Here is an 18,138-nt window from a genome sequence, read left to right as displayed (position 1 = left end):
CTGATAACGAAATTTTGAAAAACAGATTTTGAAAACTGTTTACAAAGACACCAAATAAAGTAGGTCTTAAGATAACACTTTAAAAATGTAAAACATTGTTTTGGTAATGATATGAAACGTTGTCCTAAAATCAGTAAATGCTTCAAAGGATAACATGTTTTATGCAGTTAGTATGCCAGTCAAAAAGTTTTTGTCTGAGCTTAAAATGGTCTCTGGTCTTGAACGTGGCTGGTAAGTATTCAGACACATATCTTGCAGAGATAGGTTGTTGTGCGTATCTGAAGTGCCTGTTATCCCATAGAATATTAATTGCATGCATAAACACTTTCCTATTTTGGAGCCTGTAGTTGTACTCTGTGAAGTCATAAGTGTCCACTGGTGATACCATAATTAGATTGTTATTTAGATTTTTAGGTTACTATTTCATAAGTGTCATTGAACGTTTTAAACAAAATATGGAGATAGTATTTTGAAGAATATATCTTGAAAATATCTAGAAACTAAACTAGTAAATGTGTGATATAATGAATATATAAACATTTTTATCAGTTCTAGACAGTCAATCTGTACATGCAGGTTTAACTTCTGTTCATAAAGGAAAACAAATATAGACCTTGTAAGATTTATAGCAGTGACAACTTCTGTTGAAATTCCTGTTAGTGGTAAATAAAAGCAGTTCTGGAAATTATAAAAAAAAAATATCTATATTAACCTGAAGGAAACATGTCTAATCTTTTACCTGTTCAACACCTAAGCTTAAGGTTAGATTGTATTGGGCCAGAAAACCTAAAATAAAAGGTGTAAAATCGTGCCATATTGCAACTCTTGTGTTCACAGTGGGTGTCATGTTCAACTTTCCTGACCAAGCAACAGTAAAGAAAGTGGTTAACTGTCTACCTCGTGTCGGTATTGGCACTATCTTTGGACTACCCCAGACAAGGTATTTTACGATTTGAGTTAATTTTATCTGTCAGTTCTAAGAGTTCTTTTTTCATCAAACCAGCCTACGTGGTTTGAAGCATTTACGCCTATGGGTTTACAAAACATGCACATCCTCAGCCTATCACTTCTGCGTGCTATTTGCAATGTGTTTGTATAATAAAAACTTTTGGATTTGTGATTTCTGTCTGTTGTAGGGAAGATAGCTTCTTTTTGGCAGTGAGACTCAAGCACTTACCCTACTTAAGGAAAATAGGTTTCTTTATGCTTGCCAAGTCACTAAAATTTAAGACTGATTTAAGACTGGTTGTAGGACTGATTAGTTTTTATGGCAGTGTTCAATTATATTAGCTTGACTGTAACATCCTTGAATCCTCTGTAGTATTTAAACATAGATGAAAATGATCATTCCGAATGTGTAGAACAATAGAAGCTGAGCAGCATGTGAAGGATTGGTACGGTGTGCTTGTCTTTTAGCTCTGGAGGATGTTCTTCAAATTTTACATAGTGAGAAATTAGTATTACAATGTCAGGCTGTGTGTTTAGATCCTAAAATTGAAGAATATGATTCAGTTTGCTACATCTTTTTTAGCAGAAGGTTGAGGTTTGTTTCCCAGATATGCTCTGGATGAAACACAACAGCACAGTTTAATTTTCACTGAGGCTGATGGGAATAGAAGTTTTTGAGGTATACCCCAGCTCTAGTTGGATTGGTTACTTCTTGTATTTTAATGAATTATAGTCTATTTTTAAGTAGATTAATTTTCTAAATTTTTAGAAGAAACAGCAACCCTTAAAGAGTATTTTGACTGTTGTTACTTTAAATTTTAATTTTTTAAAGATTTCTGTGCACAGAAATGGCATTAAAATAGTTGGGGATGTTTTCTGTTGTGTTTTGTAGTTTACCTTTTTTTATCAAGTCCAGAAAAAATTCTCTTGAATTGCAATTGTAGCCACGCTGTAAGAACTGAAGGATTTCTATTTACAGAAGCAAATTATGTGTGAAAATTTTTAAATACACATGAAAGTATAGACAACATATTTGTTCAAAATTTCACATCCATTTTTTGTTTACAATATAATGCAGTTTATTAAAACAAAAAAAATTAAGTTACTGTAACTGTTTTCTTTAATTATTTACTGATACCTGTAAAGATTTGTTAACTAAAACTGTATTTAGATTTTTTTTTCCCCCCTAAATGATGTGATTCTGGTATTTACAGATGTTTTTATTATGAACAAAACAGTCTTGGGAATTTCATGATAAGCTCCTCTCTGCTTGATTTATCACTCCAAGGAATGACTCTATAGTCTTCTTTCACACACATTAGGAAATCTGGCATCAAATTCTAGAAGTTTGAGTTATTTATGACTAACTTCCCAACACTGTCCAGAACTTAAACCTCAGGAGGATGGGCTTCATAATGAAGTTCTATCATCTTATCATTGTTTTCCTTTGTTCTTGAGGGATTTAAAAACCTCTCCTAAAAGATTACTTTATTCTTATGTGAAATTCTGAAAGTCATGTAATTTTCTTATTTAATGGTCTGCCATCTCTCTAAATCACTAGTAACATATTTCTGTAATACATCAAGCCTTCATGGAGCAGCTGAATTTGCACAGCTGTGAAGGTTTCTGTTTGAAAGCTTTCAAATCTTGACGTATCCAGCTGTCAGATGTTTTAAGTCTTTTCTTTGTATTAGATTATAAAACTTAAAAAATGAACTTCAAGTATCCAAAATAACAATTTGATCCCCAGAGAAATCTAGCATAGAAGTAGTAAAAAAGAATATGTACAACTGCCACTAAAATTCAGATAGGTAAAGAGGAAGACGCACCAGGTTTTCTCATTGTTTTTTCTGATTTTTTCTTTTTTTTTAGACGCATTTCTTTGGCTAGTCCACGACAGATTTTCAGAGCTTCCAATATGACCCAGCGATGGCAACACCGAGAAATTTCCAACTTTGAATACCTGATGTTTCTAAACACTATAGCAGGTAACACAAATTACTGTAATGACTCAGAAAAGGAGTTAATGGTGGCGCAGTCTCAACAGATATGGGACACTACTCGGTTTTGCCCTTTTAATAAATAATTTTTTCTATGTAGAATTTCATCCTGAAGAGCAACTTCACAAAACCCTCCTAATATAATTTATTCATAATTATTTTTATGTTTATTTAAGAACAGAGGTGCTTGCAATTCTTAATGCTGTACTGAACTGCACTTAAAATATATCTCTAAAGTCAGAATATCTTGACTGTTGTGGGAGGACTGGATCTACACAGGCTGTCTACTACTTAGGAGAGTCTCAGAAATAGTAACTTCTTTATTCCTTGGTTTTAATATTCATAAGTACTATCCTCCCTAAATACCGCTGATGCAGCAAGTTTTCTGTAGGGCTGGAACCTTCTGGGAAGTCTCAGCTGGGGAGCAGGATATTCCTGGAGCCCATAAATAGTACTGTTACGAGATGTATGGTTGGTCTCAGAAAAGAGTGTAGTGCCTGTAGATCACCAGTGCTGCTGTGCCAGGGCACCATTCATTCATTCATTCCCAAATCCTAATTCATACCCCTATATGGTTGTCTTAACCCCTCATTCTGTAAATGCTAAGCTTTATTTCATGTAACCCATCTTACCCCGTTAGCTTCTAACCAACTTGACTTCAGCTTAGTAAATGGAGGCTAATTGTTAGGTCTCATGACCTCTCTTTTATTTTCCAACATACTTTGTTCTCAAAGCAACTTACAAAATTTCTCAATTTTCAGCTCTTTTCTGTGGTGTTGAAAGGTCTGTTAATTCCCTTTCAGACTTGGCTTTTGCTAACATGATTGATATAACAAATGCTTCTGCTTGCGCTAATTACATTTTATACAAATGGTCAGTTTTGCTAGTTTCTATAATCAGTCACTAAGTCAGAGATACTAGGATGCTGGCAGATTTTATGAAAGTAATAGATCTGCTTGCCTCCTCACTGTCAAAGTGGAATGAGGCAAGATCATGACACGGTTTTCTGTGGCTCTAGTGAATGATCCTTTTCAGCTTTAATATATTATTGAAATTATAAAGTGAATTCTTACCTACTTGATATTTGAGATCTAAAGAAACAAAAGGATAACATTATGGGAAAAGGGAAGGTTTAGTTGCCCGTGATGGGGAGTTAAAAGATTGTCGTGATGGCTATCAATTTGAAACAAATAAAGGTAGACATCACAGTGTCACGTAAGTAGCCTTAATGCTGAATAAGAGATAATGTGCAACATAACCAACTGATCGGGGAAAGAAAGGATCTAACTCTACCATTTAAAAATTCTGCAAACCAGGATGGAAAAATACTGAATAGTGTAAGGAAACTGGAAAAAGAAAAACTTAGGTGGAGTTTTAGAAAATGTTTTCTGACAACCTGACGGATTGTGTTGTGAAATAATATTCCTGGGGAAGAAGTAAAAACCTGTCCTTTGAGACTTACAAGACCAGGCTAGATAAAATCTGAGAATGTACAATTGGAGATGATGTGAATGAATGAGCTTCTGCAACAATGTAATAAAAAGAGACAGGATCTGTCTAAGAATTATGCATTTTAAAATTATAAACCAGGGTACGTGGTATATGTGTATGTATGGCATACAATTATTCTAATTGAATATTTTGTCTTTACTGGAAGAAGTGTATTATTTCCATCTTACAGAAGCATGAAGGTGCATGTGTAAACCTAAAAACAGAGCAGATTTTCTGTTCTGGTAAATGTTGCCGTGTCCATAGGTGGTCAATGGTCAAAGAGGAATTCCTCTCCAAGTGGATTATCTAAATAAAATGTTTATTACTCACATAATTTCTCAATCTAAAATCCTGAGCTGCATCATTCTGTTTTTGCATATTGAATTTAATACAGTATTTAACAATATTGCTTTAATTTTTAATATCAACAAAAGTTATTGCCTCTCCCTTTTTTGAAGTGTTTCACCTTAAAGAAACAGAAGACAAGATGACATAAACAAGAAAAAGAAAAGTGCATAGAAAATGAATGGATTTAGCTGTCACTCTTACTGTATGCAAAAGAGTTTACAATTAAAGTGAAATGGACTGCTATGTTTTAAACTAAATACTAGCAGTTTGTGAACTTTTTCATTATCCTTTTCAATAAAGCAAGGTAGAATATTGAAATTATAAAAGACCTGAAATAAATTACAGTGCTTTTGAAGAGGTCATAAAATTATATCGTTGTATCTTCAGAGGTTGGTATTTTAGTTAAATATAATTCTTTTAACTCATGGTGTGTTTTTTTTATTGTTGTTTGTCAGGGCGAACTTACAATGATTTAAATCAGTACCCTGTCTTCCCCTGGGTTATCACCAACTATGAATCAGAGGAGTTGGACCTTACACTTCCTAGCAACTTCAGGGATTTGTCAAAGGTATTTGGCATCAAATAGACTTTTTTTTCTCTCCAGTATTTATCACAGTAGCTTTCAGTCTTGTTAATGTTTTCTGCTGCGTTTGATACATCAATGTTAAATGCACAACCATTAACAGTGTTTCATTTCTATATACGTATACTGATAATGGGGATCAGATTGTGGAAAAATGAATTATTGATGTATTCTTATTGCTTCTGATTCTGACAATTTAATAATTGTTAATGGAAGGTGCTCTTAGTTGGAGCATATGTGTTACATTTAATTTCAAATTTTAATGAAGCTAGGAATGATGAGGCTGCTAAACTTTAAAAATTAGCCAAATAATTTTCTGTTTTTTTCGGATGAGAATTGTGCTGGTTTAGTATCAAAGCCTGTGACACCATTAGATTTTAAGTACTTCTAAATCATTGCCCTTATTCCCGTAAGTAGAAACTTCCAATTTTTCACTTCCTCTGTGTATCCCCTTCAGGTATGCTCAAGTAACGCAGTTGTCCTTTGTCAGACCAATTCCCGTAAGTAGAAACTTCCAATTTTTCACTTACGCTCAAGTAACGCAGTTGTCCTTTGTCAGACTGACATTGTTAGTTTTTAACAACTTTTCCAAACTCCTTTCTGGCAGGGTAGCCTTGTTTTTCTAAGGTTCTTTCCCAAACAAGCGTATGCAGATACAGTATTATACAGCCTGTTTACAGCTTTATAGAATGTAATTACTTTCTTTCAATCTTCTCCAAGAAAGGAATATTTCATGTTACAAAGTAGAAGCATCTCTCATTTTCTCTACAAAGACTAGGTGCACCGATCATCAAATGGGATCTTTTTCTAAAAGCTAGCTTTTAGAAAAGTTGGCACATGGAGCAATATAGTTAATTAGTGGAAAAGGTGAAGAACGTATTTTAATTATAGCTTGTTTTTTTACAAAAGTCTTCAATACAAATTGGTAATTTGGTAGAATGTAAAATTCCTAAAGAAGTAAGGTAGTTTTAAAAAGTTCTTGCTTTCAGTTCGCAATTGATTAGGCTAAACACAAGTCTGTGAAAATCTCTAGAAAATTAATTATATTTTTTACTACAGATTTAATATTTTAACCTTAAAAAGGTACTATATAGTAATCAAATATATATATGTGTATATATATCCATATATGTATTTGAAGACTATATCCTACCTTTTGTGCGTGTATATGTACATACTAATAAATTAAAAGAATAAAGTTTTTAAGTCCAAAGCAGAGATATACTGAGGTACTGTCATTGTAACATTTTCTAATAGCGTTATTTGAGTAAGTCATGAACTGTATGCTTTCTAAGAATGTCTGACTGACACAAATCCATATTTGTGGGTAAATCTACACATACTTTATATTTTAACAAATCTTTCGAATGTAAATAATATTGTAAAATAATTTCTTGTTGTGGAATTAATAAATGATTTCTTAGTAATCCCCAGGCTAAAAAATATCTGAGGGTAGTTTGCCACTGAAAATATCTTTCACCAACCCAGACTACACTCGTGAATTACACTTAAGTGAAAATTGAAAACTTAAAAGTAACATCAGCTCTGTGTAGCTTGAATTAGTACATAAATTAAATGTATTAATCATTAATAATTTCCTTGATTATGGCTTGACTTTTGCAACTTCATTTTCCATTAACTTTTGTTAAATGACACTTCTGCATATATCACGTCATTGCTAACATGTTTCAAGACAAAAAAAGGGATTCTCCAGCTGCTGCACTTGTGAGGCTTTTCCATTTAATTGTATTTAAATTTGTAAACTAACCAATACATCAGGACTATAGTTCTAGTCTGTCTTCCTCCACCCTGAAATAGAACCAAGTGCAGTGTAGAGCAATTTTTCCTCATTGTAGATTAGGTACTGCTCTTGCCCCCATTAAGAAATTGGATAGCAAACCCACTCTTTTTCTCTGTGTTTTTTTATTACCAGTGCCTGGTTATATGGATTTCTCTGTTCATGAAAGTAGTCTTTGAGGATTACTAAGTATACTTTAAGTTCTGAGGGTATCTTTACATAGCTGTCACTGATAGAGGACTTTACTTAGGTTGTATCTGTATCTATACTTAATCCTCTCAATCCTATGTTTGAAAACTATGAATTTAATACAGGAAATAACTAGTACAGTATTAGATGTCAGTCATATTGTATGAAGAGTAGACGGAGTTGCATTAATATTATTTAAGCTGTAACATGCTATTTTGGGGAGCTATTAATCTTAAACAGCCGATTGGCAGAGATGTGCCCCTGTTGTTAGGGAATAGTGAATATTTATATATATTTAACATGCCTTTTCCCTTGTGTTCTGTTAAATGTTGTTGATCAGAAGGTGCATCTTGATCTCTGAAAATGTGAGTGCTGTTCTGGATGAATGCCAGTCCTTCCCATATACACAATGAAAGTCTTTGTCCCCTACCTGTCTCAGATACAGCAGTTCAAGTTTTGGTTACTGTTTAGGCATTTCTAGCAGTATCACCTCTATGTAGTTTAAATGTTAAACTTTGTGTCGGATGATGCGTTCATGGCAAATATCTGAAAAGCCTTGCTAATATTCAACTATGAAAATGTTTGAAAGTCATGTAGATCATGATATTTTCATTGTAGTACTGTTATTTTGGGGGTAACGCTTTAAAATAGGGTGCTAATTATGTGTTGTAGCATGTCTATGCTTGCACTGCTAAATGTTTTAAAAATATTTAAAGATATTTCATTTAACTTTTAACATGGTTTTAACAGTGTTTACTTTTTAACAGTCTTTTACTTTATTTCTTTTCCTTATCCATGTCCAGAGATGCATCACAATTTAGTGCTCCCACTGAGTAAAGAAAAGGAAAACTTAGATTTTGGTTTGGCAGAAAGGATGTCAGTTCAATATTTGTAATATTTTTGGTACCTAAGAAAAATAAAAAAGAATACTTTTTCTTTTCTCTTTTTTTTCCTCTTTCTTTAGAAATTACAAGTTAAAGTTAAGTATCATAAAGTGTCAAACATGAGTAACAGTTTTGTTAATGTATGAGCTAGAAGTCCACAGTTAGTAGAGATTTAAAGAACTGCAGTGTATAGGTTAAACCAACACTTTATTTAAGCAGCTTCTTATGGCATTGTTTTGAACATCAGTCACACAATGATAAACCAAAGCAACTGAAATGGATTGTGGTTAATATTACTGTCAGCCTGGTGAATGCTCCTGACAAACGCCAGGAGTGCACTGCCAGTCTGTTACCCTGCTTTGACTTGAGTGTTTATTTCTTAAGAGGTGACTATGGTTTGGAACGAGTATTACATATTATATTTATAGCTGCTTATATTTTATTTATACAACAGACACAGTTTCCCACCAGAACGTGTCCCATTTTCTGCATTACTTACGTTATTCAAAAGCACATTTATTTCCTTTTCTTTATTCAGTGGAAGCAATAAATTGTGTTGTATTTCTGGATGTGGATAAGGAAAAAAAAAAGAAGTAAAAATACATGGAAAATACTGAGATATCAAAGCATGATTTTATACTCTCAAAAGTTTGTTACATGATCTTGCTGTATGCAAGTAGCTGTTGATAGTTTTTCTTTCATAAGGCACATTTCTGTAAGGTCATAAACTGACAGTACTAGAAGAAGAAAATTATGACATTCTTAAATCTTTTGTCTTCACTATAGCTACATGTGTACATAATAATATTTCTATTCTCATTTTTACCATTTTCATGCAATATTTGCTAAATCATCATCAATTTTATAGTGACTGTTATGTGTGTAATGACTTCTTTCCAGTCAAGTGTACAAAAGCAACAAACAGCTCTCACCTTCAGTGAAGTGAGGTGTTAATTGGTATGTGGGAGTCACTGATATCAAATACACTTTGACAGAAGAGAAGTAATAGATTGTTTTTGCTTGATAAATTAGACTGGTTTTGTTCTAATGTAAACTTCATTGTTGATTGTTCTTCAGCATGCGAGCCTAAATTCAGCTGCAGGGTGCCCATTTCAGGATCACAAATTCACCACACATATAATTTGGGCTGTGTATTTTCCCCTGTGAGGAAACAGAGTGGGATGGGCATTAACTTTCCTTAGTTATCTCTTATTAGCCCTTGGCAAAGAGATAGAAGGTAACAAATGTTTTGATGTGCACCTGTTATATTTTTGAGAATTTTTAAAAGAATTCTTTTTGTCTAGGGAGGCATTGAAACTTGTACAGGCATTCTGTGAGCCAGTGCTTTTCATGTAGGAAACTAAAATTATGTTTTATTCAGCTCATGCTCCAACACAAAATCAATACAGGTTACTACTAGTTAAAACTGATAAACTCACCAGAAGGACGCAGTGTCCTTCTAAGCATAAAGCTTGTTCCAAAATTGGACACTAAAAGAAGGTGAGAGGAACAGAGTGAGAACTAGCAGTAGTGGGTGCAGCAGTGATGACTTATTTTGGTAGGCAATTACATCTGGAATTTAGGCTCTGAAACCTGTGATGCTTGACACTGCTGGGCTCTGCATCTGCCCTGGTTGCTTTGTCACTGGTGTTTCAGGCAGTAAATTTGTCATCTGTACCTGTGACAAAAGGTGCCGCTTAATTAAAAAGCATTCCAAAGCCAGACAGGCTAAGCTCGGAAGGAAGGTACAAATATTTTTCCTTTCAGGGCAGTTCACGTGAATCCCTGCTTAAAACAGAACAGTACAGGAAATAAAAATATTTCAGACTTTGTATCTGGATCCCTGGCTGTTAGGAAAAGGTCCAGTATATTTTCTAGAATTTTGGATCACCTCAAGAAACAGTGGTAGAGATATCAAGACAAGCCCCGTCTGCAGTCAGCCTGAAGCAGTGGTAATTGAAAAGGAGACACATTTTTCATTATTCATTTGTTAGTCTGTTATGGATTTTTAGTATAAAGTATATTTATCAGGTTCTCTTAATTATCAGATAATAAGTTAATCATGCTTTCTTTGTGAAAAACAACTTGCTTTTTTGAGGAGAGGGACACTCCATCCTGTCTAAAATTGTGTGCAAACAGGGAACAGTTGAGAGAAATCATTACAGAAACTGGTTTATCACCTTGCTGTAGCTGTACATTTGATCTCCATACCCCTTTGTGCAAAGGGTCGACAGACAGACAATTGACATGATCATGTTAAAAGAAACTTTTAGGGGAGGGGAAGCATTCAAACAGGAAGCAATACTCTGAGCAGTACCTTGATTTTTAGGGATGTATGTGTACTGTGGTTTAACCCCAGCCGGCAACTAAACACTGCGCAGCCACTCGCTCACTCCCTCCTGGTGGGATGGGGTCTTGTACGGGTAGAAGTGAGAAAGCTCGTGGGTTGAGATAAAGACAGTTTAAGAGGTAAAGCAAAAGCTGCACACACAAGCAAAGGAAAAAAAAGGAATTAATTTGCTGCTTCCCACCAGCAGGCAGGTGTTCAACCATCTCCAGGAAAGCAGGGCTCCATCATGTGTAACAGTGACTTGGGAAGACAAATGCAATCACTCGACATCCCCCCCTTCCTTCTTCTTCCCCCAGCTTTATATGCTGAGCATGACATCGTATGGTCTGGGATATCCCTTTGGTCAGTTTGGGTTTGCTGTCCCAGCTGTGTCCCCTCCCAACTTCTTGTGCACCCCCAGCCTACTTGCTAGTGGGGTGAGGTGAGAAATAGGGAAGTCCTTGACTCTGTGTAAGCACTGATCAGCAGTAACTAAAACATCCCTGAGTTATCAACACTGTTTTCAGCACAGATTCAAAGCATAGCATCATACCAGCTAATAGGAAGAAAATTAACTCCATCCCAGCCAAAATCAGCACATTCTCCATCCCTTATTCTATACCATTTATGTCATGCTCAGGTCCCATGCTGTCCAATACACCAATGTGTTGGTAACATTCAGGAAACCATAAAAGAGCAAAATCTGGCTAGAGAAAAAAGACTTTTCTTCCCAAACTGTCCTCTTTGAATTTAGAGAAAGCGAGCTAAAAAAGGATGGGGGAATTGTAATTGTGATTGGGGTCCTTGTTTGTGATATGAGAACTCAAAAGTCAAGTCCCTCTTTGAAGAAAGCTGTGCAAGAGTATGAAGTTCTCTTGCTCACATCCCAGGACAGTGCTATAATTTTAGGACTTTTATGGGCTTTCTTTGTTTGGACCAGAAAATCTATTGTGGAATTAGAAATTGTACCAACTAAAGTGCTGAATAGTTATTATATTCCCATGAAAACTTTTGGTTTAATAACATAAGTTTTTCCCATTTCTAAATAGGGGGAAAAGGGGTTTTGTGCAACTCTCAGATGCCAGTAACCCTCAGGCAGATTCCATCAGGGACTTTTGTGAATGATAAAATTGGTCAATTATCCTTTCTGAGAGCTGAGTCAATCTGTTGTACCATTCCTTTAGCACATTTGCCAAAATGAGGAGGCAAAGCTGCCGATGGTCCCATGGGTCTGTGACTGATCTGCTACAGCCGTTTGTTTTTGAACATGGCCACGAAGAAAACGTGACTATTTAGGTGAAGTAGTTATTGGGTTGTCAAGCCCGATTTAGACAGGATCCTTAGAGACACTAAACTGTTTGCTGCATCTGAAACAACTCTAGCTCGTTTGGATTTTGGTATCCATCCCTGCTTGATACCCTCTTGTTTCACTTTCAGAGACAGAGGTTTTTGTGCTGATATGTTGGTTTGAGCTTCATGCAGCATCTATCTCAGTGCTTTTTTCAGAATAAAAATGTGATTTCCATGCGTGTTTAGCTGCCTGTTCCTCCACAGCTCTTACAGAGACCTGTTGAGACTGAAGCTTCACCGAAATACATCTCTGAGATGATTTATCAAGACATACTCTCTGAAATCCTACTCTTAGTCTAGATAGAATTTTTTAAATATTCTGGGAATTTCCATGGCTCTATTACAGTGTCATAATTATCCTTTTATATCTTTGACTTTTTTTTTCCTTGTCATTAGTTGGTTATTCTCTGTGACAAACCACCTCCTCTAAAGAACATATAATTGGATGATAGAGTGCATCTTGCTACCATTCTTACTCTTCCATGTTCTCTTCTTTTCCCACCAGAGGCTGATTTTTTTGAAGTCACAAGAAGCATACTCTTTGCACTTCAGATGCATATAGCAGTTCTAGGATCACTTAATTCTTTTCAAGCAATCTTTTTTATTTAGTTAGTTATTAGAGCAAAAGCCAAGTTTACAGGATCAATAGGAATCATTTTCGTAACGAGCCTAATAACCTTAATCTTCCCCTGCCTCAAGGAGGAGTATTGTTTGGAATGCGGAAAGACAAGAAAAACAATAACTCAGAATTAACAATGAATGTTCAAAATGTGATTCTTAGTTTGTACCTGATGTTATTGTCCATCCTGGTCTTGTTTCAATTTTAGGTGCCCTGAACATATGTTGTCTTCTAATTGGAAATGAACTGAGGGAGGTTCACGACCTTTTAAATGATCACAAGAAACCATGGGGCACATGTCTGGTCATAAAATGTACTAGCAATCAAAATAAAGTAATTTCACACACATATCTTGGGCCATAGACATTTTAAATGTGTGTTTTCTGTCTTCCTAATGTAAAGTGAATGTTATTCTCTTGATACAGTCTGTCTTCCTTTTTATATTCATACATTTGAACTCCAGCAGATTATGAGCTGCTGTGGCACACATCTGTGTAATTCAAATTTCTGAACAAGCATGATGGTGGCTAAGTTGAAAATTGCAGACGTACTGGAAATGAGGATGGGAATTATCTCACCTAATTGGAGCTGTCTGAAACTGAGTTGGTCAAACTCCTAGGAGCAGGAAGCCTGTTGGGGTCAAAGGACAATACAGGTATAAAAACAGTGCTCAGAGAAAATGAGAGCATGGTAACATAATAATAATGATAGTCTTTGTTTAAGAAGGAGTTTAAAGTGGTTCTCAGGCTGTGGACTTTGGTGGACACATCAGATGATCTGTCTCACACTCAAATATCAGCAGATGAAAGTGTGGATCAAGTGAAGGAAATCCATAGAAAAAGACCACTAGGAGAAGATGGTATGATCCTAAAAGCTTGAGCTGAATAGTCTAATAAGATTAAGAAAAAATATTTTACATATAATATCCAGCCAATCACTTGAAACTGCCTCAGTATCACAAATATGAGATTAGTTTCAAAGTGGCGTGGTCACTGGCATCCCAAAGGTCTTTTCTGTACTTTATACCGTTCAGCATATATGGTAATCTGAAAAAGAAGATGAAAAGGGACCTGAGAAAACTTTCTGACAATGCTAATTTGTTGATGGTGTTGAAGATGATGGCTGGCTAATCAGGAGACCTTATGAAATAGGTAATAAAATGATGGATGAATGCATCTTAGATAGGAGCAAAGCAACTCGTGTGAAAAAATATACCTTGATGGGCTCTTAGCTGACTATTTTTATTCAGGATTGATATAATCCAGTTGTAATAGTTCTATGAGACCATACAGATTACAGTAAAAAACTTTTTATACTTTCCTAAGTACATCTCTCTAGTCTGCTGTTGCTCTTTTGTAAGGCTTGGTGCTTACACATGGTACACAATAATGTATATTTTGTGTGCCCTGATGGTACTTAATCTGCAGAAAATGCAAGTTTGTGTCAGCTTTTACCTTGAGGTCCTGTGGTGTTAGGACAAGCCAAAAGGATTACAATTTTAGTTCTGATTGTTTTATATAGATCTGGTGTTAGGTATAATGGCTGCTGTTTTCTGTGACAGTGGCTTGTATGATGTGTTGGCAGAGGAGCATGGTCTGTGAAGAGAAGGCAGAGAATGTTTTCATCTACTGCTATGATTCAAGTGCACGTGGCTTCTCGCTAAATCCTGTTTCTCAAAATCCGGTAAAAGGATTTTATTATTTATTATTATAAACTTTAAGTAAAAGTGTATGTGTGCTTAATTACTTTGCAAGTTTGGAGTTCCGCAGTGAACTGTTTTGGAATCTGCTACAGATGGTTGTAATAGCATTTGATATCATTGTTAGTAATACGAAAGCATGGAGGTTTTTCCTTTAAATTTAAATCCTTCCAAGCTTTTAGGTGACCTGAGGTCTATATTGTCATTAATATATTGCCAAAACATTGCTAATATTGCTAAACATAGTTTTTCTTCACTTTTTATGCTTAAGATTAGTTTCTGATCCATTTTTTGAACTGCGGACTTTGGGAATCTTCTGTGTTTTGCACCATTAAATATTATTTATATTGACGTGTTCAGGCATTCTATTTATTAGACCACCTCTAGATCAGTTTTTCCTGACTGTTCTTGTTGTCTCAAAGGAATGTGTGAGCTCTCAAAAAATCTTATCATTAAGCCATACGTACAAATACTCTTAATGTAATTTGCATGCACACAACTATTGTGTGCTTTTATTCCAGCCCTTTATTGAATTCTTAGTTTCCCTAGAATAGAAAATCGAGCTTTTAAAAATTTTTTATAACATAATGTGGTCTGGTAAATTTTGTGACATGATTTCTGGTAAATAGGGTCTTTTCAAAGAAAGCTTGTAAGGACTGACAACTATTTAAAGAAGCATGTTTACATAAAAAAGCTCAGTGGTTTTATTATGTATAGATTATGTTAAACTTATTTTAGAAAACATTGAGAAAAGAGGATTATGGAATTTCATTGCATATGCAGTGCATCAGAAAATGCCCAGGGGTCCTACATTTGATAAAAGTGCTGATCACAGTCAGCTGGTTGTACTTGTCACTTAGTTAAAGGAGCTGCTGGGAAATAGTTGTCTGCACCCTAAGCTGTATATGCAAGTATTAAATGAGGTGGCTGGTAGCCATTTATCTGTGTTTCTTCACTAGTGTAAATAAAAAGAGATAACTAAGCAAAGAAATCATTTGCATGTAAAATTAACTGCAAGTTTATTGTACTGGAGTGCTCTTGACTGGCTTTTATGTATCGTGTGCATGAGCCCGTATACTTGGGAAGGTGCTGACACATTTAGTATGAAGTCGTAAGAGAGGAGCCAGTCCAGAAGCTCATCTAGCTCAATATCTTGCCTCTATGAACAGCCAGTGGCAGGAGCCTAATGAAAAAAGAAAAGAAAGAGGGCATGTAAAGCATCATCCTTCCCTTCAGATAACCTCCCAGGTTTGGCAAACGGAAGTTTAACTACTTTGTGAACTGGAGAAATAATTTAGACAATCATGTTTAGTGGCCACTTGTTTGGTAGCCACTGATGGACTGGTGGTTGAGTTGTCTTTTCTTTTTTTTAAACTTATTTATGCTTGTTCTGCATTGCTCCCTGAAGCAATGAATCTAGCAACTTAATTAGATGAGAAGGTATAAATTTATTTGCTTTGTAACTAGGGTAATTATGGCTTTTTTTTTGTTTGTTCTCTGTGGACCATATGAAGTCTTGTTTGCTTACAACTCTTATCTACTTGAAAGTTATTTTAGTCTTAGGTCAACATAAAAAGAGCAGGAAGTATTCTTCAGAACTTGCTTGGCATTATTGTCCCATTTGTTTCCCTTCTCCCTACAAATTTTCAAGAATCATAATTATTTGTAATCTCTATATTCAGAATAATGGATTAGATTATAACTATATGCATAATGACCTGGCAATTCTAAAGGGGAAGAAGCTTAACTAGATGCAATATTAACAAATTTCCAGAGGATGTCTACTCAACAAATTTGCCAGAGATGTTATTGACTTTAGTGATTGGAAAAGAAGGCAGCACAGCTATATGAATTTTTCTTTTTTCATATCTTGATGTCAAAATCAGTAGTCAAAATCACTAATATTCATAATTATCACACAGTTTCAATGCTGTGTATAAAAAAATTGTTTCACCATAGGATTCATTATTTCACTAAGAAACTACATGAAATTCAAGCAGCTGCTTATGTTGAAGTTCTCAAAAACTGTTGCCAAGTGACTAAAATATGATTTACAATTAACAGTAAAAAATAGTAAATCAGTTTAGAATTGGAGAGAAATTATTATGTATCACCTAAATGCTCGCTGGGGAAGAATACAAAAGTTCTGTTAAGTTCTGTCCCGTTGGCTTCAGCCAGATTTTGACATCTGAATTCATAGTTCTCCCTCCTAGCCTAGTCTTTGATGTAGGATTTGGGCATCTACTGTGAAACCAGTGCTTTGGGGAATGAATTGGTAAGAGCTGTTTTTCTCCTTGGTAGATTGTTTTCATTTTTTAAATCTTTCCTGGAGCAGCTCAAGCACCAGCTCAGTGAGGGGATTTCAAACAGTTCAGCAGATAAGTGTGTTTGTTGCTTTCTTTGGTATAAGATTCTTTAATGAATTAGAGATAGATACGGATTAAAGGTGAGGTGCCCTCTAAAGAAGATGGGAAGTTGCAAGACCTAATTTTTATAGAATTTTATAGAATTTATAGAATTGTTTAGGTTGGAAAAGACCTTTAAGATCATCAAGTCCAACCGTTAACCTAACCCTGCCATCCCACCACTAAACCACATCCCTAAAGAAAGCAGTACTCAGTTTGAGAGGAAGAATGGTGAGTTTTCTAGCAGTGACTTCGAATAGGTTCAGAGGGGATAAGGCATTTTGCGGCCGTTCTCAAACACAAAAATGACAGATGAAAGAGTAGTGATCTACATTATATGAGTTTATTCCCAGATATTTCCCAGTTGACCAAAGTTAATAAAGTTTGGGTATAATTAAACCCTTGCATCTTGTCTTTATATCTCTGTCTGGGAAAAAGAAGTTTTACTCAGATGGTCAGGAAGTCCCACTGACAATTTTGCAAGTATTGGCTGGTTCTGGGAGTTAATTATGTGTTGGTAATACATAAAGTAACTAAACAAGCAATCCTAAAAATGCAGTTGTGGTTAGATTGCAGCAGAGTACACAGCACTCAGCATATTTACAACAGCGAGTAGGCTAACACTGGAACACTGAACACGTTTCAGGTATCTGTGTATTAGAATATATTGGTAAGTGCACAGGCTGCAGAGAAATCTTAAGGCTGGAAGAAATGTCTCAAAATGGAAGACCTGAAGAGCTCAATTTCTTTTGTTTACTAAAATGTCTAATTATAGTCTATAAGTATCTTTATATACAGAAAATGCTGGGTAAGCAGAGACTGTGATATGTCAGAGCGAAGCATAGTAAGATTTCTTTGGTAACACACCAGTAAATTCATAGCTGAACTGAAGTATGTGCTTTTTAGAATGAGGGTCATAATTATCAGTAGAAAAAGCTTCCAAGAAAAAAATAGCAGATTGTCCATGTGCTTAAGAGTCAGATGCCTTTCTGGAAAGCAGGTTGGCCAAATGCAGCTCATGCTATAATCAAGTATAAACAGTTGGGCTCAAAATCATGTAATGGAAAGGCATTTAATGGCTTGTCATGCAAACACAAGGCTGGATGAGATGACCTAATGGTCCCCCTGGTCCTTTAAGCCCAGTGAATATATGAAAAAGATCAGTAATGAAAACCAGATAGTCATCTTGAAAATAAAATGTATGAAAAACAAACATCATTCTTGGCACAGATGCTACAAAGCATAATTCAATGATGCAGACAATTGTATTCACAGGAATCCAAATACCTGGATGGATGTTGTCCTGGTTTCAGCTGTGACAGAGTTAATTTTCTTCCTAGTAGCCGGCATAGTGCTGTGTTTTGGATTTAGTATGAGAAGAATGTTGATAACTCACTGATGGTTCAGTTGTTGCTAAGCAGTGCTTACACAAGTCAAGGACTTTTCAGTTTCCCCTGCTCTGCCAGGTGCACCAGAAGCTGGGAGGGGGCACAGC

At 35.4% G+C, this 18,138-nt stretch overlaps 1 protein-coding gene across 1 annotated transcript in view; it reads left to right on the top strand.

Annotated features, from left to right (window-relative positions):
• LRBA (LPS responsive beige-like anchor protein) overlaps positions 1 to 18,138 on the top strand; it is a 218,713-nt gene that overhangs the window by 77,454 nt on the left and 123,121 nt on the right. The window contains exons 8-10 of the mRNA XM_009643664.2: positions 838 to 940; positions 2,821 to 2,936; positions 5,243 to 5,355. Of these exons, the coding sequence (XP_009641959.1) occupies positions 838 to 940; positions 2,821 to 2,936; positions 5,243 to 5,355 (332 nt within the window). The remainder of the gene's footprint in view (positions 1 to 837; positions 941 to 2,820; positions 2,937 to 5,242; positions 5,356 to 18,138) is intronic.

The sequence above is a fragment of the Egretta garzetta genome, unplaced genomic scaffold (genome assembly GCF_000687185.1).
Source record: "Egretta garzetta isolate BGI_Z169 unplaced genomic scaffold, ASM68718v1 scaffold258, whole genome shotgun sequence".
In the NCBI taxonomy this organism is placed as follows: domain Eukaryota; kingdom Metazoa; phylum Chordata; class Aves; order Pelecaniformes; family Ardeidae; genus Egretta; species Egretta garzetta.
The sequence above is the reverse complement of the archived record's forward strand: the minus strand, read 5'-3'. Positions and strand labels throughout refer to the sequence as shown.